This window comes from Vipera ursinii (assembly GCF_947247035.1).
Source record: "Vipera ursinii genome assembly, chromosome: 5".
Classification (NCBI taxonomy): Eukaryota; Metazoa; Chordata; class Lepidosauria; order Squamata; family Viperidae; genus Vipera; species Vipera ursinii.
The window spans coordinates 52,396,402-52,422,542 of NC_139518.1; the positions used below are offsets into that span (position 1 = coordinate 52,396,402).

General features: G+C 42.8%; 1 protein-coding gene across 4 annotated transcripts in view; it reads right to left on the reverse strand.

Annotated features, from left to right (window-relative positions):
• GPAM (glycerol-3-phosphate acyltransferase, mitochondrial) overlaps positions 1 to 26,141 on the reverse strand; it is a 45,536-nt gene that overhangs the window by 17,950 nt on the left and 1,445 nt on the right. For 2 of the 4 annotated variants that reach the window (XM_083363772.1, XM_083363771.1), the window contains exons 1-10: positions 15,746 to 15,809; positions 14,836 to 14,907; positions 11,905 to 12,009; positions 10,131 to 10,253; positions 9,571 to 9,644; positions 6,646 to 6,759; positions 3,852 to 4,001; positions 3,275 to 3,371; positions 2,180 to 2,316; positions 609 to 708 (exon numbers count right to left, since the gene is read on the reverse strand). In XM_083363772.1, coding sequence (XP_083219898.1) covers positions 609 to 708; positions 2,180 to 2,316; positions 3,275 to 3,371; positions 3,852 to 4,001; positions 6,646 to 6,759; positions 9,571 to 9,644; positions 10,131 to 10,253; positions 11,905 to 12,009; positions 14,836 to 14,907; positions 15,746 to 15,790 — 1,017 coding nt within the window. In that variant the 5' untranslated portion in view covers positions 15,791 to 15,809. Of the gene's footprint in view, positions 1 to 608; positions 709 to 2,179; positions 2,317 to 3,274; positions 3,372 to 3,851; positions 4,002 to 6,645; positions 6,760 to 9,570; positions 9,645 to 10,130; positions 10,254 to 11,904; positions 12,036 to 14,835; positions 14,908 to 15,745; positions 15,810 to 26,141 lie in introns of those variants that run through there. The other 2 variants (XM_083363774.1, XM_083363773.1) reach the window with 2 other exon arrangements.

Genomic DNA, 26,141 nt, shown 5'->3' on the forward strand with positions numbered 1-26,141 from the left:
AACAAGATCAGACACAAGTTCTTTGCATTGTTTCAAATCAGTAATTTGTAAGGTGGACACCCACCATGAGCACAGCTCAGATTTGCAATTCTATGTGAGAACAAGATTTCTAATTATTTAAGCAATAACATGTCCCCATCTACAATATACAACTTTACTTTTATTGGAACTGTATGTGATTGGATAGGATAATCATTACTGAAAGATCACAAGTAACTTTGGTATTATCTAATAACAGTGCATACAACTAAGAGCATATAGTTGCATAGATATGAGAAATGCAACTTCAACATTTAACAATTTTTTTCAGGGCACACGTATAGTCCATACACCACTGACATGCACACAACATTACAGTGATCCATGAAGTCATCAGTTTCCACAATCTACATAAAAGTGCAATACAAGCTTTTCATTTTCTCTGCAGAAGCCTTTCTATTGTAGTGAATCTTTTATATTATGTAATATAATACCTCAATTATAAAGTGAAATGAAACTTATTTAAGTTTTGAACTTTGCTATAAATTTAAATATGCGTTGTGCACTGATATGATGCACAGATTTTATTAGCAAACTTACAGAAATAAACTTTTTTTTAATGTACATACCACATGCAGTAAGGTTCTGTACAAAATATCTTTTTGGCCATCAGCTCTCTCATCTAATTTTCTTCTAATAAAAAACCCTCCAAGTTTGTGGATTAAGGTGCTATGGAAAGGAAAAAAAATATACATGCCTTTTTGATTAAAAGAGAAAGAATACAACTTTAGCACAGGTTATGCCAGACTGAAAAAAAATACAATATGCATATTTGCATAATATGAAAGGAAAAAAACTAACAAATATTAGTTGAGCATTTGATTATAAACTCTTTAGATGCATTTAAATCAACCGCTCCTAGCCTTACACATCAAAAAACATCACAAGTGTTCACTTTTTTCTCCTTCATGTTTTCTTTTAATGTCTTTGAAGAAAATGATATTGTGATGTGATACAATGATGAGAAAACATGTTTAAATATATAAAATTAGTATTTTATAAAATTAATATAAGTTTTCATTAATCAAATCAAGACATATAATAAATCATATAAAAAGTTAAGTTTTATCACCATGGTTTTATAAATCAATATTGCTTTTCACTAGAAATCTATATCAAGTCTACCCTTACCAATGTTTTTTTTTTAAAAATCATATTGGAATGGCGTAAGAGACCAAGATTTCAATAACATATATAAACAGAAATTACTAATTTCTTCTGCAGTGATAAAAAGTCTTACAATAAATTAAAGGAAATTTCTATTTTGAATTCTTTTACAGATTAAAAAAATCACTATAGTTCTACTTTGATATGTTGCAAAACTTAAAACACATTATGCCAAATTTATATGTAGGACATACACATCCTATTAGCTACAATATACGATTTATATGATGACAATTAAAGTCACTAATAGAAGACAATATACTAGTTAAAACAACCAAGAACACAGTTAATTCTGGTAATTATGAAGAAGCATATTATTTGAAGATACATGTTAAGTGTACAAAATGTATCTTTTTAAAAAAAACCCTTTTCTTTAGGATTATTACAGTATTATAGTCCTAGATAGTTAGGAATAATCTATTTTCTTAAACATGACATACATGAGATAGGGTTCAATAGTGAAGAATTTGTAATTATAATATAAAACTTTATGCTGTACAACTGATAATCTTTTTATACATGCAACTCTTATTCTATAAGTTATATCTATATCAGAAATTGACTTTTCTGTCTTTCATGGAAAAAAATTACTGGTTCTTGAAGTTTAGATACATTTTTCATTGTATTTGGCACAATTTGTAAAAATAACCTCATTACTTTCTGACACAGGTATTTCATGTACAGTAACACCCTGTCATGTGAATATGGGCAATGTTAATGTTCTGAATTTTTGATATGATAAAATTATATTAGAACTTCAGAATAAATACTACTACAATTGCAATCTTATTTCTGTTTATTTACCAAATGTAAAAGTTGCTGACCATGTATAATGTGTCATACAACAAAGCACTTTTCCATCAATGCATGCTACATATTCAGATTACTTCTTGATAAATGTTAGTTCACCTTGATCAGGTAAGGGAACAAAATGGCTGACATTAACATAGTAAAAGAACTAATGCTGTTTTACCTGAAAATAGGAATATTTAGATTATTTCCTGCTGCAATGTAGGGTGCCTTGATATTGTGGCAGAAAAGAATGAATGTGAGAAGTAGGTAGTCAATGTGAGATTTGTGAACTGGTAAGAAGACAAGAGGCAAATTTAGCTGTATGAAAAAGAAAAGAGGAGTTTACATTTGATACCAAAACATAATTTTAACATATCAGTCTTCTGCACTGTCACTGTATTTCTCTTTTTATCTTGGTAGTAGTTGCATTAGTTAGGAAGAAGAGGGAATAAATGAAATAGAAAGGATATAAATTTCACAGGCAATAGATTTTCATCAGCATTTATAGCAATTAAATGTAACTGCTTTCTTTGTATCATATTATGGGTAATATCAAGTGGATTTGAAACATATATAGTAGTTTATATCTTGATTATGTAGCAAGGTAAACTTTGAACAATACTTTGTTCAATAGTTTTAAAACGGAATAATCTGGAAATTAATGGCAAAAATATATTGGATGGACCATAGATAAGTAATTAACGGTAAACTATCATTTAAATATTCTACAATTACTGAAATTTTCAAGTAGATGTTATTCCAAGAATATATCATTCACTGACAATTTACTACAATTTATCTTGACCAGTAACAATTCTATTCAGATTCAGCCCAATAATAATTTCAAAGGTGTTTAGAAACAAACTGATGCTGGACATTGAAAAAAGATTATAAAACAGTTTTTGCATTTCTTGTAAACATTGCCCTTGCTTCTGTGGTCTTGGTGAGGAAGACACAGAAGGCACTAACACAATTTACTACGCAAAATAACTTCTGGCAGTAACTTTTAAGTCATTATTTTTATTTATTAAACAAACCATTCAACTGAAGTGATTATATACTGAAGTTTAAGATAGACACTGTAAAACAGATTCTGCTGGATGTAACTGAACTTTAATTTTTATATCTTTTTATCAAAGATGTCTTTTCAGGAAAGAAAAATAAAGGTAAATTTTTCCTGAATATTTCACAGATTGAATCTGAAAATAACTCAATATTTACTGTTATAAAAATAAAAATGCTGCCATTGCACAATTGCCTTAACTATTTTTATTACCTCAGTTGCTGCTTTTACCATCTCTAGTTGGCCTTTGTGAATCTGGATATTCCAAAAAAAGCTGTTAAATAATTTCAATAAAACCCAACCTGTTAACCTGAAAGAAAAATATAAATTAAGCCACTATATAATAGAATTTATATTTTGTACAAATAATTGATAGATAAACATATACTAGTTGCTTTTTATGTTCAAAACAGAAACAATCACATCATCCATGATGGACCAAAAGCATATTGTGAAAATTCTATTAAGATGCAGTTTAAACAATAGTTTATATTTCTATCATCTGTAGAAAATATAAAATACAAAGAAATTTTAATTCCACATAATTCTGAACAGAGTATAATATTGGGTTGATAAAATGACACTTATTAAGAACATGCTGTTGTTCCATTGAAAAAGTTTGGATATATCAATATATGAAGGAATTCTTCAAGGGCAAAGAATGTTTTTTATTCATTTTGCAACAGTGACAATGGAAGAACAATATGAAGTAAGAAATAACAAATATCTCTATGGATTTGCACAGTACTGAATACACCCAGACCTCACAAACAAAACTTAGTATTATTACCTAATCAGAGAAGGAGAGACATTTGCTACCATTTCTTGAAGGATCCTTTTAGCTTTCTTCTTGGTTCTGTTAATGTTTCTAGATTCCAGCTGGTCAAGACCATTTATAGCTGATGATTCTAAAGACTCCTGTATAATAGCATTCTGCACTCTAAATGTCATAAAGTGAAGTGTTATTTTAGATTTCAACTACTTCAGACCAACTATTTTCAATTTTAAACTGAGATATCAAAGAAATCCCCCACCTCAATGTGCTAATTAACTATATACTTTGTAATTGGAACCTTCATGATTTTTTTCACTTAAAAATATTACATATATGACATTTCAAGGTTATAAGGTATAAGACTATGCATATATTTACATATATTGATACATGTATTTGTATAAGCATACAGTCCTTACAGAACACTTGTAGAACAGAATTATACAATCCATATTCCCTTAGAGCCTTAGGTTCAGGAACCAGAGACCTCTCTGTGTTATTACACAATGGTGATTTTTTAATATTACTTAAGAGAAAATTAAACAACAATTTAACGACTAAAGAGGAATCATATTAACTATACTTCATTTCATTTAAAAGTATGTGTAAATAAAATAATTTTTAGCCTTTATTCTTGTTCTAGCCCAGTGGTCGGCAACCTGAAAAAGTAAAAGAGCCACTCGGAACCGGTTCCCTCACACACAAAAAAACCTGGAAGCCGCAAAAAAGAGTACGCATGCGCAAAACAAGAGGCTGATCAGCGGTCCTGTGTATGCGTCCTCCCAGGAGCTCTGGCACACAAGATCAGCGTTTCTCAGGCCGCGCTGATCTCGCCCTTCTTGCAGTCTCCTTCTCTCTGTTTCAGCTTGCTTTCAGCTACTTTTCTTTCGGGGGATCCAGCCTCTGCCACCCCCTTCTCTCAACAGCTGGATGCCCGAAAGAAAACCAGCCGAAGGTAGCAGCTCTGCAAGTCTCCGCAAAGAGAATGGGCGGCGTAGAGAGAATGGGGCACTGTAGGCTGGATCCCCCGAAAGAAGTCTCTGCTGAGACGAGAGAACGGGGTGGCAAGCTGCCGAGAGAATTGGGCGGTGGAGCGCTCCGCCGAGAGAATGGGGCGGTGGAGGCTTGCCGCCCATTCTCTTGGCGGAGACTTCTTTCGGGGGATCCAGCCTCCGCCGCCCCATTCTCTCTCTGCTGCCCATTCTCTCGGTGGAGACTTCTTTCGGGGGATCCAACCTCTGCCGCCCCCTTCTCTCAGCTGCCCAGCTGAGACAAGGGGGCGACAGAGGCTGGATCCCCCAAAAGAAGTTTCCGCTGAGACGAGAGAACAGGACGGCAAGCTGCTGAGAGAATGGGGCGGTGGAGTGCTCTGCCGAGAGAATGGGACGGCTTGCTATTCTCTCGTCTCGGTGCGGCACAGGCTGGATCCCCGAAAGAAGTCTCTGCCGAGAGAATGGGCGGCAACCCTCCACCGCCCAATTCTCTCGGCGGAGCGCTCCACTGCCCCATTCTCTCGTTTCAGCGGAGACTTCTTTCGGGGGATCTAGGGGTGCGGCAGAGGCTGGATCCCCCGAAAGAAGTCTCCGCTGAGAGAATGAGCGGCAAGCTTCCACCGCCCCATTCTCTCGGCGGAGCACTCCACCGCCCCATTCTCTCAGCGGCTTGTCACCCCATTCTCTCGTCTCGGCAGAGCCCAGCTGAGAGAAGGGGGCGACAGAGGCTGTATCCCCAAAAGAAGTCTCCGCTGACACAAGAGAATGGGGTGGTGGAGCGCTCCATCGTGAGAATGGGGCGGTGGAGGCTTCCTGCCCATTCTCTCGGCGGAGACTTCTTTCGGGGTATCCAGCCTCTGCCACCCCCTCTCAGCTGCCCAGCTGAGAGAAGGGGGCGACAGAGGCTGGATCCCCTGAAAGAAGTCTCCGCTGAGACGAGAGAATGGGGCGGCTTGCTGTTCTCTCGTCTCAGTGCAGCATAGGCTGGATCCCCCGAAAGAAGTCTCCACCAAGAGAATGGGCGGCAAGCTTCCACCGCCCCATTCTCTCGGCGGAGGCTTGCAGAGGTGGCAGCGGAGCTGTGCGTGCAGCTCTCCAAACCGCCGTTGCCCATTAGGAGAGCTGCTGCCTTCGTCAAACATGGACGAAGGCAGCAGCTCTCCAAACAGGGCGGTGAAGGCACGCAGCTCTCCAACCCGCCGCTCTCCAAACCTCCACCACCCCGTTTGGAGAGCTGCTGCCTTCGTCAAACATGGACGAAGGCAGAAGCTCTCCAAACAGGGCGGTGGAGGCACGCAGCTCTCCAACCCGCCACTCTCCAAACCTCCACCACCCCGTTTGGAGAGCTGCTGCCTTCGTCAAACATGGACGAAGGCAGCAGTTCTGCAAACAGGGTGGTGAAGTTTTTGAGAGCTGCGCACGCAGCTCCCCAAACCTCCGCCACCCGATTCTCTCAATGGGACTTTTTTACTCCCACTTTTTTCCCAGAATGGTGGAGGACTGGGAGCCGCAAGAGACAGCTTAAAGAGATGCATGTGGCTCCGGAGCCGCAGGTTGCCGACCCGTGTTCTAGCCATTTCTTAAGATGCCTCTATATAATTGATATCACACAGCCAGACACAAGGATATAATGAAGACTCTTTGGAAACAAAATTTCAACTTGCTATAGCTTATACACAGGAAGAAATTCAAAATAATTGCTTTTAAATTCAGAGCTTCTGCTGTACAAGAAAAAACAATTTTACTGTATGTTGAACATGTATTATTTCTAAATAAGGACTTTTCAATTACAATAATCACTATTATCTTTATCTTACCGACTATTATTCAGTACATTTTCCATCACATTATTTGCAAACATGCTCTTATGAACATCCCGCTCTTGCACGAAAAGAGTATAACAAAACCGCCGAGCAAGCCAACCTCTGTACCTATAATTATGGAGGAATTTAAAGAGACCAATTATAAGAAAGTTATCCTTCAAATGGCTGCCAAAATATATCATATCTCATATCATATCTTGTATAGTATCTTGTATAGTATCTTGTATCTTGTATAGTATCATATTATATCTCGTATAGTATCATATCTTGTATAGTATCATATTATATCTCATTCCAACTAATAAAATCAGTAGAAGTCACTTTGATTATAGGTGTTGATTTGGTTCTGGTTTAAGAGTATCATGGCAGAAGCGACTAAAAAAAACCAAATACAGTACATGAGTCAAACTCTTGGCTGAAATATGTTCAGCTTAAATCAGCAAAAGAAGATATAAATTTCTTATTAATTCAGCTTTGCACATAAATACAGGCAGGAGATACTAATAAAGAGTTTTGTTTCTTTTCTTTTCTTTCTCAAGTGGGCCATTTTGCCCAGAACAAATCTGAAACCAAATTGAAATTTGACCCAAGATTTTCACAGCATAAGAAACCAAAATAAATGTAAACAGAGAATAATACTTGAGTTTCTCTGCAACTCTAAATTCAAAATTATTTGGTACTATGGGCAGATACCGGTAATAATAGAATAGAAACTGTTTAAGAGGCCTACAGAACCAAATGAAATCGATTCATTACCTCCATCTTGGCTAATTAGTTCAATACACATGATGTAAATTTAATAAAGCTAGCAAATCATTTTGGAAGATATTTGAAGGTGGAAGACAGATCATTTTGCCAATGATGAATGTATAGAGGTGATAGCAATTTTGAAATCAAATGGGGAGGTAATGCCAATTTGCTACTTTAATTACTAGGGCAACTTTAGGTGGCATATAAAGAATAGAGATGAAAAACAATAGTATACAATACAAGAGTATAAAGCACCAGATAAGTCAAGCCATATCAGAGAAGAACAATATTAGAAAAACAAAAGTTAACAAGAATTTGATCTCTTCTTTAGGTACACATGGCTTTCTATATCCATGTCTATGTCTACTTCTAAGTTAAAAACATTGTTTAAAACTTTTTTACTAAACTGTGAGGTATTAAAGCACCAAAAGAAGTAATGAAAATAAGTTAGATATTCTTTGGAGTTCCAATGTTGCTGTTAGTATTTTGAAATGACAAATGTATTTCATAATACAGTTTAACAGATATGCAAAACATCATTAAACTGTTGTGCAATCCATCACATGCCTCGTCAGAATTCAGGTACACTGAACAAATTAGATTATAGTCGTTTGAAGTTATAATCAGGAGTCAAAGTTTGCAAGCAGAAATTGGGAGCTCTAACAGTAGATGGAATGCTTTCTTTGGGTAAGAAATATAGGGGCTTTGATGGGAATTCATTAAGCTAGACTGAATAAGCATATAAATTATTTCTTCTTTTTTGTTTTCATTTACTATGTGTATATATTTACATAAGACAGTGCAAAATAGTAGCTGTTCTTTTATGTGCTGCCAAATGAATACAGGTAGTCCTAGATTTAGAGCTGGTTACTTAGCAACTATTCAAAGTTAAAAGACCTCCTTGGGGATACTTATAACCTGGTTCTGAAGTTCCAACATTCTTTGAGGTCATGTGACCACATGTTGGGTACTAGACAACTGGCTACATTCACAAATGTTACATCCACATGATCGTGTGTTACTGCAGTTTTTACTTCTGGGTTTTCACAAAACCAGCCCCTACTCAATGACTGTGGCAGTCATTTAATGACTCTTGCAAAAAGGGTTGTAAAATTGGTTTGGACATGTGGGTGATTCATTTTATGACCATCATGATTTACAATCATAATGGGCAAGTTCCACTGCAGTCATAAGTTGAGGACTACCTGTAAGATAAAGGACTAACCATCTTTTATCTGCTATTTAAAATCTGCTTCCCACATGAATTCTGTTAAAAAATAAACTTAAAATTAGCTTTACAAATGTGCATCTGACAAGTAAATTCTTGTTTATTCAAATTCATGCCAAATGTACTAGACTTAAATATGTCAAAGGACTTTCTATCCCTGACAAACCTGAAACTTTCCTTGCATTTTTTTAAATCTAAAAATTAATGAAGACAGCTGACATGAAATTCTGGCTTACACCAGAGTATATTACATTATATATACATTTATTTTGATCCTCATGCATATGTTTTAGCAAGCAACCAGGACAACTCCTTGACTGGGCAAGGCAATTATTTTATTGTCAAACTCCTATTTACAAGAATCTTGCCAGATCAAATGTCTTCTCTTGATCTCAGATTTCTTCTCCTCCAAATCAATTCCATCCTTGGAATCTCTCTTTACTCCCCCTCTCTTTAGCCAGTGATTCCATCACAGTTTTATGGGGAAATATTATTATGTAGCTTCATTCTGTCCAATAAAACTAGTACCTGTTTTCATGAACAGTTATACAAATTGTTGCACTACCATGTTGCACAATTAGCATTCAAAAAGACTAATACATTTTTTAAAAAACTGAGCATCAAGCTCAACCAATGTACAGGTTTCAATTTTGGGGTTGAAAGTTAGCCTCATTTAATTACTCATATTAATACTACTAGCAGCACTAGTTTTCTAAGAACAGAGTTGATGAATAATGAAGCCTTGAATCGAGTCCTTTGATATTTCTACATTATTTGGATAGTTACTTCTTGTCTCTGCACTGAAAGCCAAAATGTCATTACTCTGCAGGTTCAGTTCAGCAAAACTAACATTAATATTTAACCTTTTTACTCATTTTCCAGATAAGTACAACATCCTTTTTAATAAATCACAATATTAACTATACTAAAAAAGTATTTACCGTGTATGTGTTTCATTAATATAGATGACATTACGCAGACCCAAAGAAGGGATATTAGTATTAAAAAGTTTGTCCTGAAAGAAAAATGCATAAATTAATTTATTACTAACTGCAGTTCACAATAACTATAGCATTTTCCTGTATAATATCTCTAAAGGGGAAGAATCTGCACACACCCCCATATAAATAATCTATAGCTCAAAGTTTGCCACGGTTTAGTGTTCTCACATAAAATCTCAGCTATCTGCAAAATATATGCATATTTGTTAAAGTTGTACATCAACAATTATGGGCAGTCCACACAAAAAAAATAAGTACAACAATAAAGAAAAATCTGTGCATCGTCACTTTGCCTGAACAAATCACTGGGCCCTGCTTTACAGTTTTTCATTAATACAGAGGCATCAAATACTATTCTATTCCACCAGGTAAAATCTGAAAGTAACCTATGCAAGGTAAGTACATAGCTACTGAGTTCTTAATTTAATTGCCTTCTGGCTATTTGATTACCATTACATGAAAATTAAATTTCAGTTTGTTACTAACATAATTCCACTTACCCAGCTTTGAGGAGTGCATACGTAACAACAGCGTCCCACAAATGGCCTATTCCTGCCCAGAAGAGTCTCTTTCCATTTTAAAGTGGCTGATCGGAAGACGGTAGGCCTAGAATTGCATTCTCCCTGGAAAATAATGAATATATAAATATAGCACATAAAAACGGAAAGCTTTGAATTTCTTTCAGGTTGCTTTCTATAAATAAACTAGCTAAAGTTAAGAACTGATTTATTTGTTCTGCTTAAACAAACAACCAAATTCAGTTACTGGAAGTAATTAAACACATTCATAGACTTACATACATACAAATGTTTGCCTATAAGTATCTAGATCAACTATATTGTCAAAATATTTTCCTCCCTTTGAATGATGAAATCTGTATATATGACACTGAATCATTCCAAGATAACAGTCTTGTGAACCAGTTCCAGACTTCCACCAACTGTATCCACCTGCAACCACATGATTGTATTTTGGGTGCTTGGCTACCAGTTTCCATTTATGGCCATTTGCAGCATATTGTGATTATGTGACTGTGATTTTTGGTGTTTTTGCAAGCATTTTTTTCTGGTTAAAAACATCTACTCGGTAAAATGGATGGTAAAATAGCAAAATAGATTCACTTAACAACCACCATGTTTGCTTAATGACTACAACAGTCATTTAATTACTGCAGCTTTCACTTAATGGCCACTGCAAAAAGGGTCACAAAATCGGGTGTGACCTACTCAATGACTTATGATCATAATCCTGGACATAATTACAGTCATAAGTTGGGGATTACCTGTACACTTCTGGAAATCTTGTAGGAATAAATCTGAAATAATATAATCCTCTACTATATATTATAATATAAATCTGAACTTTTTCTATAGATGTATTTTGAATGAAAGTGGTGCTAGGTTATAGTACGGTATTATTTTTTATCAATTATATCCTGCCCTAAGAACTGTGTATAGAACAATCTAAATGTATTACAGATACTCCTTGAGTTACAGAGGCAATTGGGACCAGGATTGCTGTTGCTAAAGGGATGTGGTCATAAAACGCAATACCACATGACTGCATTGCTTAGTCATTGAAGCCCCAGCTGTCCCAGTTGTCCCAGTTGTCTTGTATCCTGAAGATATAGGATTAAGGCAGAAGTGGCAGAAGCCCCAGGTAAGAAGACAGGGGTGCTCCGGGGCATGCCATCGGACTGAGGGAAGCCTAGAAAGGTTGGCGAAAGCTGTAAGGTGGGGAAGACCAAGGGAGAATTTGTGAGGCCTAGCACAGGTTGTGCACAAGCACAGAAAGTTGCAGAGCTGGATAGTGAAGTGAAGTGCAAGTGCAGGAAGACTGTAAGGAGATGATACAGAAGGGTGAGAGTGCCAGGAGCCTGAAGGGACTTACTAGAGAAACTTGTGACCTTCTCTGCTGGCTTTCCCATTGACTTTGCTTGTGGAAAGCCAACTGGGAAAGTCAGAAATACCAGTCATGTGACTGTAGGGTGCTGCAACCATCATGTGAACTGTTCACCAAGCACCTGAATCACAATCATGGGGCTATAAGTGTGTTGAAGTGGTCAGAACTTTGAGGACCAGTCACAAGTACCACTTGTTCAGCACTGTGGCAATTCTGAATAATCGCTGAACAAGTGGTTGGTAAACAAAGACTATCTGAACATTCTTAATTTTTTCAAGAGTAATCCTATCTTACTTTTTCACCTTTCAAAAGGACACTAGTGTTTTATCTTAAGAAACCTGTGAACACTGAACTAGCATGCATTTTGCTTACCCATTCTTCACTGGAATGTTTACATCTTGTGACAGTGCATTCTGCTGAAGATGACAAGTAGGAAACATCTATTGTTCCAAGTGACAAAGCCGTATCCTCCATGATCTACAACATAAATTCAGGCTCATGAGCTAAAAGAGGAAAATAATTTCAGCATTAAAGAATTAAGTGTATTAGTAAATAAGTTAATTCACCTATCCTAAATGTCTTACTAAAGCTGAAATCCTTGGCACATTCATATAAGAAAGTCATTCACAATGACAATTGGCAATTAAAAAGAAGCGACTACATAACTATATAGTATAGTATATCACTATAGCTTGCCTTCTTTTAGTTCTCCATTCAGGATACTGTAACTCGTTCCAGACAAGCTTGTAATTATACTTCAAACTTATCTACTGGTTGCTCATAATTACAGAAGAAATTAAATTTGTGCTCCATTCATACACAGAAAGTAAATGCATGCTTAATTATTATAAGATAAGAACAGGAGGAATTTAAACTAGTTTCTTTCTAATCTAATATACTGTATACTTCTCTGTTGCAGAAGCTTCTAGGCAAATAAATTTGAAGTCAGTCAGGCTTCAGAAAGCACGAATGCAGAGAGTACATTCTCAAACCATGCAAGGATAAAATGTCTGGTTAGCAGTTCAGCGTGTTTCACACACCCAAATTATTTCAGCACATTGTGTGAGTCTACAATCAGAAGGAGTATGATAGCACCTTTCTTGGTTACCAAATTTTTTGAAAGGCAAAAGCTTTCATGAGCAGCTCTCTTTATAAGATGCATACAGTAGCAAGACTGATGTAAGACTTAAATTGGAATAAACCATAGGAAGGATATGAAAGAAAAGAAGGCAGATTAATTATATAGAGGGAGATGATATGTGACTACAAGTCCTTAATGCATTAACAGCACTGTATTTAAAAATCATTGTAATGGTTGAAATTTTAAGAGAGTGCATAGGCAAGTAAATTACTGTAGCTAGGCATGGGTTAGTACACTATACAGTCAGTAAATCAAATATGGGGAAAATACAGGTTTCTTTCACCCTGCTAACCGTAAATATTTTTTTATTGTTAAAAAAAATGAGCCCCTCCTCTATACTATAAATACATAAAAAATACTAAGACATAAAGAAATATTTTTGTTCAAAGTGGGAAATTCAATAACATGCATTTTCCTAAGATACAATCAGAAGTTTCTTCAGGGACCCAAGAAATTATAGAGGACAGTTTTCAGCAGAGAATGATTTTGTTCCTTGCCATTCTAATTATACTGAATATACTGTTATAACTGAAAGCAACTCCAAAATACAAAAATACAAACCCAAGGACTTTAAAGCCTCATGAATGAGAGGTATTTTAAAAGAAGTGATGAATCTTGGCTGCTCTTCAAAAAACTTTAAGCATAACTTCCTAAGAAAACCAATGTGATATTGTGATTAGATATTTTGATTTGGACTAAGAATGAAGAGATGCAGACTTGATATTGTATAGCTTGGGACTGGTGCAGAAGAAAGCCCTCTGCTGTTTGTCTAATATAAAAACCTGCAATTCCCAAACTGTAAGGGTGTTTTTAACAAACTTACAGGGGCAGTATGAAATACTTAATATTTGGACCAAACTATTGTGTTAATGAATAAATGGTGAAGGGGGTTGGTCCTGGGTGCTGCAAAAACATTATGATATATGAGGGCTCCATGAACTGAAAAACTTTTGAGAATATTTGATACAGACTGAAGAAAGCAGGAGTTCATATTTATTGTAAATCAAAGCATTCAAACAGGTTTCTAGCAGAAGACATAGTCTCTCAGATAATCATGTTGTACAGTAGAGCAGGGATCCCCAACCCCCAGTCCATGGACTAGTAGTGGGCTGCAGCATGCCAGCAACCAGGCTGCACAAACTAAGCCCCATCCGCGAATGCAGGCAGCACACAAAACCACACACCCTCCGGTCTGCAGAAAAACCTCTCTCCATGGAACCAGTCCCTGGTGCCCAAAAAGTTGGAGACCTCTGCAGTAGAGTTTTGAAGACTAATATTATTACCACCTTAAATTTTGCTGAGAAAAAATACCTAATTAAGGTATTTCAACACAGTCACATTTACATCAATTGGTGCTTAAAGACATTTTCAAAAGTCAAGACAGTGTGTGACCAAAGTATGGACAACTGTTGCCAAATCCAATTGGCTAAAGAGAACCACAGCTGGCACACAAACATGCTTTCTCACCTGGGAATCTAGCAACAACTGAGAATCAAAGAACCCTCCCAGGCTGTAGAGCTGTACTTTTCTGAGAAACCTCATCCAGAATAGGATAAATGTATGGCTTAGTTTCCTATTGAACAGCACCATCCTTACTTTCTCTACAGCAAGTATTACATTGTCACTTTTAGGACAAATAACTAACACGTATCAGAATCTCTGATGGTGAATTGACAAAGTCTAACTGCCGTAGAATGTAAACTTGAATCTTAAATAAAATCTTATTTGGAACTACTCCAGAAACTGGAGATAGGAAAATAGAAGAAGAAACAGATATAGAAACAAATAGGGGAAAAATTAAGAGCATGATATTACTTCAGTACTTACACTGAAATCCCTAAACATTTTTATGTACATTATTGCCTAATTTGTAACTGAATGCTTCGATTATTTGAAGCATCCAAGTATTCTGGCAATGAATATTATTGTTATGTACTGAGCTTTTGGGGGTTTAATCACGTGTGCTGCTGGAGAACTAACGGTTCTCCAGCAACCCAGACAGGACGTCTCCAGTCCTGACAGCAGTTAACGTGGCAGGAATAATGGGTTCAATCTGATTGGTTGTTCAGAGCATGTGGACTATATATATTGTGCAACGTTACCCCAAAGCCTCAATACAGTACAGTCTCACTACAATAAAACTATGATTCTTCTGTACTCACCTGCCTGGCGTCTTCCCTGCTCTTCAGAACCCACAACTCAACAGTGGCGACGAAGGTGGGATCCTGCTTCACCTTAAAGAGATGAACTCGTGAGGGGTCGGCTTTATGTGCTGGTGGAAAGAGGCATCTTTCCCCTCCCCTTCCTCAGCTGGCTAACAAACTACGCTAGTGGCCATTTGATCAGAATTACCCGTCTGAGCTCAAGAAGCAGGATCAGAAACGCAGGAATTAGTCAAGATGCCAAAGGTCGGCAAATTAAGGGAGTTCGACATTCGCCACCCAGAAGAATGGCCGTCGTATCTTTCTCGTCGAGAATTACTTAAGGGCAAATCAGATCGCTGAAGATGGGCTTAAAGCTGCAACGCTGCTATGTGTCTGTGGGCCAGCAACGTTCGACCTCGCAGAAAACCTGTTTGCCCCCACGCCAATCGAAGCACTATCATTTGCCGACCGCAAACAAAAACTTAATGGACATTTTAAGCCAAAAATGTCAGAAATGGCGTGGAGATTCAAGTTTGACCAGGGAGTACAACGTCCAGGAGAATCGGCGTCAGAATACATCGCGGGCCTGCGCCAGGCCGCGCGTCTTTGCAAATTCTCAAACCTTGAGGAACGCCTGAGGGATCGGTTTGTTTGCAGCCTCAGAAACAAAGCCCTCCAACAGAGACTATTCGCCAGACCCAATTTTACATTCTCGGAGGCACAAGACAAAATAATGGCCGACGAAGCAGCCAGAAGAGCCGTGCAAGTAGTGCAAACCGCCAAACCTATCAAGGCCGAAGAAACCATTCACCATGAGGTCGCTAAATTTGGCAGCGAACCAGCAGTGGAAGAAGAGACGGAGATAGACAAGCTACAGAAACAGCCGGGCGCACAAGAACATGGAAATCAACAAAAAGAAAACACTTACAAGGCAGTTCTCTTCTCTAGATGTATGGGGTGTGGAGGCAACCATTCCCGCGCAAACTGCAGATTCTGTATGGCCACGTGCAGGGCCTGTGGGAGGACCGGACACATCGTGGTCGTATGCCGGGCTCGCCAGAGACGGACAACCCAAGCATCAGTTGGGGGAACCGACAAGGAGAGATACCGGGGCCCAGGGTCCAACCAGTGTGGGTTTTTCTCAAAAGCCGGAGAAGTATTTGCCACACGGGCTCGTCAACCCCTTAAATCTAAACTTAAACTCTCCATTGAACTGCAAGGCATTCCATGCAAAATGTAATTGGACTCTGGTTCAGCAGTCTCAATCATTTCGCATGAGACTGTTCTGAACCAGCCCTCTTCTCGCACCCCTAATCAAAGGAAGAGTCTGGAAAGCGTCCAAGATCAAAAGGCTTCTGCCAAGTTTTAATTACACTGTTACAAAAATACAAGAGCTTGACTTCTCAAACGAAAAAGTTGCTTTCAGCAACTAGCCCCTCCCCAAACACTTCTTTTATAGAGAGCTCAGGGCGTGGTCTCCCTGTGCCTCCTCCCGAGGAGTCCCATAGCCTTCCTTTGTTTGTCCCTGCTCGTCTGCCTCCTGCGTCGGGCGTCCTTGAACAGGGCCAGCTGTGGGTCATCATCCTCCGCACTCTCGGGCTCACACAGCTGAGAAGAGGTTCCCGGCTGAGGACTCTGCAAAGTCTCCAAATCATCATCAGCCGGTTCGTTTCCCTCCTCCCCCACATCTGAGTCCTCCGATACATCGGACCCGGCTGTCGGGCCCACAGGCTGGCCCTGAGTCACAACACTATCCCGCACCGCAGGGCCCTTCCCCCGGGTCTGCCGATCCGGATGCGGTCGGGATGGGAACTGTTCGTGAAAAGCAGTCACCAACGCAGGGGCATGAACGGCGGTCGCGTCTTCCCATGTGAAGTCCTCCGGCCCGTACCCTTTCCACTCGATCAGGTACTGGAAGCGACCTTTCAGCCAGCGGGAATCCCTGATGCTGGCGACCTCGTACTCGGGGGTGCTGTCGCCATCACGAGGTCCTGATGGGGGAGGTTCCGCTTGGCGAAGTGGACAAGCCGGTTGTTCGGGGACCAACAAGGACCGATGGAAGACGGGGTGCACGCGCAGGGAACGTGGCAGAGTTAAACGATAGGCGACCGGGTTGATGACGGCCTCGACTGGGAACGGTCCAAGGTAACGGTGGTCCAGCTTCCTCGCCGGCCGAGTGGATGGTAGGTTCCTGCTGGACAGCCAGACCCGATCCCCCACCGATAATGGAGGCGTATCCCTTCTCGACCGATCGGCGAACCTCTTGTAGTCGGCCTTGGCCTTCTCCAGCTGCCGTCGCACCAACCGATGGATCGCCTGTAACTCCGCCATGAATTCGTTCGCTGCCGGCTCCGGTGAGTCCACGGGAGAAAGGGGGAAAAACCGAGGGTGATAACCCACATTGGCCAAGAACGGTGTCATCTGCGTGGAGGTGTGCTGCGAGTTGTTAAAGGCAAACTCGGCTATGGCCAAATAGTCCACCCAATTGTCCTGCTGCAGGTTAACGTAGCAGCGCAGATACTGCTCCAAAATGCCGATGACCTTCTCGGTACCCCCGTCGGTCTGAGGATGATGCGCGGACGAGAGGCAAACCTTAATGTCCAACGCCCGCATCAACTCCTGCCAGAAGCGGGCTGTAAACTGGGCCCCCCTATCGGAGACGACTCTATCGGGAAGGCCGTGCAGCCGGAACACCTGTTGGATGAACATGCGACTAGTGGCGCGAGCTGACGGTAAGCCGCGACAGGGGATGAAGTGCGCCATCTTGGTCAACATGTCCACCACCACAAACACTGTCGTGAAGCCGGAGGATGGGGGTAGATCCGTCAGAAAGTCCATGGACACAGCCCCCCAGGGTCTCTTGGGCGTTGGCAAAGGCTGCAGTAAACCAGGCGGGGCCCCTGTCGCTGACTTGGCCTGCCTGCATGGGACGCAGGAGGTGACATAAGACTGGACATCGTGTCGGACTCGGGGCCACCAGAATGTACGGGAGACCAGGTTCAGAGTCTTGAACAGGCCAAAATGCCCCGCAGCCGGGTTATCATGACATTGGCTGAGGACGAGTCCCCTGAGTGGCCCTCCTGGAACATAGAGCCGGTCACGATAATACAGGAGTCCATCCGTGACCGACCAAGGCGAATCTGGCCCCACCTCTTCCTTCCGCTGAGCCACCCACGCCTCCTGCTGCTGCGCCTCCCGGATCCGAGCCCGTATATCCACCGGCTCCCGCACCGCAGCAAAAGACTCGACGGGGATCACGGTCCTGGGCGGAAGCTTGTCTTCCACTCGGGTGTACTCGGGCTTCCTGGACAGAGCATCCGCTCTCTGGTTGTGCCCGCTTGGTATGTACCGCACCCGGAAGTCAAACCTCGCAAAGAAGAGGGACCACCGGATCTGGCGTTGGTTCAAATTCCGAGCGGTCTGCAGGCTTTCCAGATTCTTGTGGTCCGTCCGGACCTCGATTTGATGCCGCGCCCCCTCCAAATGATGCCTCCAAGCCTCGAACGCCGCCTTGATGGCCAGCAGCTCCTTCTCCCAGATGGTATAGTTGCGCTCCGAGGGATTCAATTTCCGTGAGTGATACGCGCAAGGGAAAAGGGTACCGTTGGGCGTCGCTGCCTGAAGTAACACGGCCCCAATGGCAATGTCGGAGGCGTCCGCCTCCACGACAAACGGCCGTTGCGGGTCAGGATGCTTCAAGATGGGCTCCTTCATGAAGGCGTCCTTCAGAGCTTGGAACGCCTGTTGTTCGGGGGCGTTCCACTGGAACCGAGTCTTCTTCTGCAGGAGCCGGGTGAGGGGGGCTGTCAAGGCAGCAAAGCCAGGGATGAATGTCCGATAGTAGTTGGCAAATCCAAGAAGTCGCTGAATATCCTTCACGCGACGCGGGGGTTGCCAACTCTGCAACGACTCAACTTTACTCGGTTCCATGGCGATGCCCTCAGGAGAAATGCGGTGACCCAAGAAATCAATGGTCACCTGGTAGAACTGGCACTTCTCCAACTTGGCAAACAGCCGATGATTCCGGAGGCGCTGCAGGACCTGACGGAGATGCTGATGATGCGCTTCACGCGACGGGGAGTAAATCAGGATGTCGTCCAGGTAAATCACAACAAACTGGTCCAACAGATCCCGAAAGACGTCATTCATAAAATGCTGAAACACAGCGGGGGCGTTGGTCAGGCCAAACGGCATCACCGTGTACTCGAAATGTCCATAGCGAGTACCAAACGCCGTCTTCCACTCATCACCCGGCCGAACCCTGACGAGGTTGTAAGCTCCACGCAGGTCCAGTTTCGTGAAGATCTTAGCCTCCCGGAGTCGGTCCAAGAGCTCGGGGATGAGGGGCAGCGGGTAGCGGTTACGCACCGTGATAGCGTTGAGTTTCCGGTAGTCACAGCAAAGCCGTAACTCGCCCGACTTCTTTTTGACGAAGAGCACGGGCGCAGACACTGGCGAGGACGAGGGCCGGATGAAACCACGAGCCAAGTTCTTCGTCAGGAAGTCCCGCAATGCAGCCAACTCGGGCTCCGACATGGAGTACAAACGCCCCACTGGGAGAGGCGCATCAGGGACTAGGTCAATGGAGCAGTCGTAGGGCCTGTGCGGGGGTAATTGGTCCGCCTCTGACTCGCTGAACACGTCAGCAAAGTCGGACAGTTCGGGAGGCAAGGAAACCCCTGAGGAACCCTCCACCTGGCCGGCACAGATATGGCGGGTGTGGTCCACGCACTGCAAACTTGGGAAGGTGACCAAGTTCTGAGACCAATAGATCTGTGGATCATGCGCCCGGAGCCACGCCAGTCCCAAGACCACGGGGAAGTGCAGATCCGAAGTGACGTAGAACTGAATGGCCTCCACATGGGTACTGATGGCCATACACACGGGTTGCGTGGCGGCCGTGATAGGCCCGGACAGGAGCACTCGACCATCGATGGTCTCCACAAGCATGGGCGGATCCACTGGACACTGGGGAACAGCCCATTTGGCCACAAAGGCCGAATCCATAAAGTTAGTGGTAGCCCCAGAGTCAATTAAGGCATGGACTGGAATCCCCTCTGACTTGCCAGGGAGGATCAGACGTGCCTCCAAAATCAAATGCCGTGGAGGTTCACAGGCACCGTCGGAACGGCGTCGCTCGGTGTGGATGTTGTGGGTCGCCCGATCTTTCACACCGTCTAGATCGGGCTCGGGCCGTTTCCCGATAACAAAGCAGGGGACTTTCTCGGGGCAGGCTTGGTCACTGACGCCCGCTGACGCTTCTTCGGGCAAGAAGCAGCCAAATGTCCAGGGTCCCCACAGTAAAAACACAACCCCTCCGATCGTCGTCTGTCCATTTCCGTCACCGATAGACGGGACCTGGCGGCACCCAGCTCCATTGGCTCCTCCCTCTGGACCGGGGGCTCACGCACAACAGGGGCGGCAGGGGTCTGTGGGGTGGCACGGCGACTCTTACGCTGCTGCAGCCGGGCATCGATCCGCAGACAAAGATGGATCAGCCCATTCAGGTCTGAGGGAATGTCCACGCGGGCCAGCTCATCCAACATCTCCTCTGACAAGCCATCCTGAAAGGCATCCACGAGCGCAGCCTCATTCCAGGCGGAATCCTGGCTAAGCAGCCGGAAATCGCTGATATAGGCCTGTAGAGGGCGCTGACCCTGCCTCAAAGCTTTCAGGCGTCGGGTGGCCGTCTGTGCCTTAATCGGGTCCTCGTACATGAGGCGCATATGGTCACAAAACCCCCCAAAGTTATCCAACAAAGGGCTAGGCTGTGCCAACAGAGGCGTGCCCCAACGAGCTGCATCTCCCGACAGAAGGCTCAACACGAATCCCACCTTATCTCGGTCAGTGGGGAAATCAGCTGCTCTCACGCTGATATAAAGCTGGCATTGTCCCAGGAAGGCAGGAAACAGTTCTGGATTACCAGCGAATTTATCCGGCATAGCTATCTGACATTTCCTCCTGGGTGGGGGGGCAGCATGTACCTGAGCCTGCAGTTGTGCCACCTGAGTGGCCAGCAAGGTGAGTTGCTGGTTGAGCTGGACATTCTCGGCAAGAAGCTGCTCCATCGTAGTATTAAGGGGTGGGTGGCTGAAAGCAAACTGTTCTGAACCAGCCCTCTTCTCGCACCCCTAATCAAAGGAAGAGTCTGGAAAGCGTCCAAGATCAAAAGGCTTCTGCCAAGTTTTAATTACACTGTTACAAAAATACAAGAGCTTGACTTCTCAAACGAAAAAGTTGCTTTCAGCAACTAGCCCCTCCCCAAACACTTCTTTTATAGAGAGCTCAGGGCGTGGTCTCCCTGTGCCTCCTCCCGAGGAGTCCCATAGCCTTCCTTTGTTTGTCCCTGCTCGTCTGCCTCCTGCGTCGGGCGTCCTTGAACAGGGCCAGCTGTGGGTCATCATCCTCCGCACTCTCGGGCTCACACAGCTGAGAAGAGGTTCCCGGCTGAGGACTCTGCAAAGTCTCCAAATCATCATCAGCCGGTTCGTTTCCCTCCTCCCCCACATCTGAGTCCTCCGATACATCGGACCCGGCTGTCGGGCCCACAGGCTGGCCCTGAGTCACAACAGAGACATTCAAATATGTCTGTAAATGCAGCAATCACTGAGTTAAATTGAAGCCCTTGAGCATTATCTTAACCGACTTTCAGAATGCCCAAGTTAAAATTAAGGGGGAGGCCACCATATCAGTAAAATTTAAAGCGTTTTCGGGGTACCTGGATGTCATAGTAGTAGAGGGTCAGAGAACAAGTCTTATAGGACTTGACTGGTTTGAGGCTTTAGGAATTCAGATAACAGGCATCAACTGAACGTAGAGTGCTGACCTCAGAGCTGTCTGTGAAGAATACGCAGATATGTTCGATTCTAAATTAGGAACTTATACCGGCCCACCTATTTTGTTTAAATTAGACCCCAATGTAATACCAGAGTCAAACCGTGCATAGTTCCTTTTGCATTAAAACATAAAATCGGTTCAGAAATTGATAAATTAGTAGAGCAACGGGTATTACAGCCTGTTGAAGGTGGAGAGTGGGAGACCCCTATCGTCACCCCACTTAAACCAAATGGAGAGGTTCGCATTTGTGCGGACTACAAATGTACCCTAAACAAAGCTTTAAACCAGCATGCCTACCCAGTTCCGACAGTCAGCCATATTCTAGCCTCTTTGCAAGGTGGTGCCATTTTCGCTAAGCTCGATTTAGTGCAGGCATATCAACAACTGCCAGTAGATAAGGCCACAGCAGCAGCCCAAACAATAGTGACACATAGAGGAGCTTTCAAAGTCAAACGGTTGGAGTTTGGTGGGATCATGGAACGCACCCTCAAGGGCATTCAAGGTGTTTGCCCGTATTTTGATGATATTCTCATTGCCAGAGAATCCGCAGAAGTATTAGCAAATAGGCTCAGGGCTGTCTTACAAAGACTTCGCGATGCGGGCCTTAAACTGAAAAAGAATAAATGTAGTATTGGGGGTGTCATCAATGGAATTTTTGGGGTTCTGTATCGATGCCAGTGGAATCCAACCCACAGAATCAAAGGAAAAGCCCATCAAAATGGCTCCTAGTCCTAAAAACAAAGCAGAATTACAAGCATTTTGGGGTTTACTGAACTTTTATCACACATTTCTACCTCATAAGGAAGCTATAGCAGAGCCCCTCTTATCTGCTTATCTGCTTCTTATCTGCTACTCGATAAGAAAGCTGTATGGCAATGGACTAGTGTACATGAAAAGAGTTTTCAGGACCTTAAGGCCCTCTTATCAGAAAAATCCAGTTACTCATTACATAGAGTCTAAACCTGTATGTCTTGCATGTGATGCATCTCCTTATGGGGTGGGGGCAGTTTTAAGTCACATAGAAAAGAATGGGGAACAATTTCCCATAGGAACAAGTTCCTATTCCAGAACTTTATCTGCTGCTGGACGCAACTATGCACAAATTGACAAAGAAGCCTTAGCCATAGTGGATGGGGTCAAAAAATTTCATGATTATTTATATGGAAGAAATTTTACTGTGTACACTGATCGCAAACCCCTTTTGGGATTATTTACAACAGATAAACAAACCCCCCACATCATATTATCCCCAAGGATGCTCAGGTGATCTGTATTTCTGTCTGCTTATAAATTCAAATTAATTCACAAACCTGGAAAGGAAATGGGCCATGCAGATGGCCTCAGTAGACTACCACTGCCACTTATAGATCCTGACCCAGCTCCTGCTGCAAGAATATTATCCATACAAGATTTGCCTGAGTTCCCCCTCCATGCTGGGGACATTGCTGCAGAAACGGCCACGGATAGAATTCTAAGCAGAGTTTTGTCATGGGTATTCACAGGATGGTTAGAGAAAAGTCCAGGCTCTGAATTCCTAAGTTACTTTGTTAGAAGGCATGAATTGTCTGCACATAAAGGATGTTTGCTTTGAGGAAACAGAATCATTATTCCCTCAGTATTAAGAGATAGAGTATTACAGTCCTTGCATGAAGGACACCCAGGCATAGTGCACATGAAAGCATTAGCTAGAAGCTACCTTTGGTGGCCAGGTTTAGATAAGGCTGTTGAGGAGCAAGTACATGGGTGTTATATCTGCCAAAGGTCAAGGCCTGAAATGCCCCAAGCACCTGTCCATAGATGGGAGGAAACTCATACTCCCTGGTCCAGGATTCATATTGACTATGCTGGGCCTTTTCAAGGACAGCTCTTCTTGGTAGTAGTGGATAGCCACTCAAAATGGCTGGAAATAATTCCGGTTTCTAAAATGACTACTGCTAGGACCATCCAGGTGTTGAGAAAACTCTTTGCTACACATGGGCTACCTGATGTCGTGGTTTCAGATAATGGGGCTCAATTTACTGCTGCTGAGTTTCAGGCATTCCTCAGAGCGAACCTAATCAGACATGCTACATCTGCACCTTTCCACCCATTGTCGAACAGGCAAGCTGAACGAATGGTGAGGACAACCAAGTATGCCCTCAAGCGCATCATCACAGGGGACTGGCATCATAGACTGGCAGACTTTTTATTCTGCCAACACTCTACACCATGCACAGCCACAGGTAAAAGTCCGGCGGAGCTTCGTTGGGGTAGACGACTCATCACTAAACTAGACAGACTTCATCCAGACAGAGTGGCATCAGATGCTTCTCAACCCAAACCCCCGAGGAGGCTACAGACTGGTGATTTGGTCTGGGCCAGAAATTATGGGCCCGGACACTTGTGGGTCCCAGGACAGGTGGTTGACCAAACTGGACCCCTATCTTACACAGTAGGGGTGGAGGGAGGGTGACTGGTCAGACAGCATACTGACCAGTTAAGTAAAAGATTTCCAGAATGGTCACTGAGTGAGAACCTTGGCACAAGTTCCTCCCGTAGTTCTCCAGCTGGCACACAAGCTAGCTCTCATCCGTACCACCAGTATTTTCAGCACACAGCGGGATTCAAGTCCGAGGAGGACCAAGACAACTCTGAGGTGCAACATGGGACCCCTGATCAGTCGGATCAGCCATGCATCAGTGACAGCTGTGCTCACTCTGCTCCAAGTCTTGACTCTGGGGTGGGCCAACTGGAGAGGCCAGCCAGAGCAGTTCTCCATCTTCAGATTCTGCAGCACAGGAAAACATGAATTCACATGGCATGCCAGATAAGCGGGTAGACCACAAAGTGGTTGGAACCCCAAGGTGTTACTCACGGCCACACAAACCTCCTGCATACCTTACAGACTATGTTGTTAAATAAAGGACAATGTATTGTGTAAAATGATTACCAGTTCTTAGGCATGCCTGCTCATTTAAGATATTTTTGATTCTTTTGTTAATCAATACAAGAGTTGTGATGCATTGCATACTGAGAAGGGGTTAACAGAGGGTGAGTCTTTTCATCGAGACGTTTTTTAATTTCTTTGTAGTTATCATAAGGTACTGTTAGGTACTGTAACACTACTGGCAGAACAGCAGAACTGTCATTAGTCTCATTGCATGCAGTTGTGCATAACACATCCGAGAAGGTCACGTTATGAATCTACTACCTTGAATGGGGTCAAACATTCACTTATATATTGGAAGTTGGGAGTGAATTGAATTCTTTAACTTGTAAGGGCTGTATTATTTGTTCTTAAAAGGGGGAGGGGTGTTATGTACTGAGCTTTTGGGGGTTTAATCAGGTGTGCTGCTGGAGAACTAATGGTTCTCCAGCAACCCAGACAGGACGTCTCCAGTCCTGACAGCAGTTAACGTGGCAGAAATAATGGGTTCAATCTGATTGGTTGTTCAGAGCATGTGGACTATATATATTGTGCAACGTTACCCCAAAGCCTCAATACAGTACAGTCTCACTACAATAAAGCTATGATTCTTCTGTACTCACCTGCCTGGCGTCTTCCCTGCTCTTCAGAACCCACAACTCAACAGTTATAATGCATGTGAAGTTCTACCAACTCAAGCATATTCAATCCCATGCTCTTTAGATATTGTGGATTAAAATTTCCAAACCGCCCAGCCAGCACATTCACTGATTATCTCATAACATACATTCATACATCAACAATCTAAGTACTGAAAAATAAACTAGAACAGGTGTGTCAAACTCAATTTCATTGAGGGCCACATCAGCATTGCGGTTGCCCTCAGGGGGCTGGGTGGGTGTGGCCTGGGTGGGCATGGCCTACTGGGTGGGCGGGGCTAAAGTGCGTAGGGCCTACTGGGTGGGCGTGGCCAGCTCTACATGGTTCGCATCAAGGGTGCCTATGGGGGCCTGGGCAGGAGTGGGACAGATCTGAGGGTCTCTGGCAGGAGGAGGGTCTCTGGGCCAGGGCCAAGGCAGTGGGGGCCGTTCCCTCACTGTTTCCAGGATGGCTTCGTGGGCCGCATGAAACCACTTCGCGGGCCGGATCTGGCCCCCGGGCCTTGTGTTTGACATGTCTGAACTAGAACAAAGTGACCATAAAAACAATAGCCTGTAAAACTGGATCTTTTGATAAACTTAACTGGGACTAAATGTCAGTGAATAAATTGGATTTATTTCCAATTATATGAACATGAGACCGGAATGCAAATTGGTAAAGCTTTAATTGTTACAAATGCTAGAAGAAGAAAAATGGCATCTCCTTCAGAATTTGTTCAAATAATTTATATGCAGTAGCATGCATAAGCGGTGCTAGGAAAGTACATAGCCACTTTAAACTTTCTTCTATAAATAACAGAACAACTACTGTATTAAACACTAGTATCAAATGTTGGCTGTCCCTATACAGCAGAAAGCTACTGCCAAAGAGATTTCGCTCAAACAAGGGAACATTAGCAACCTAAGCCAAATTGGCTGAATGA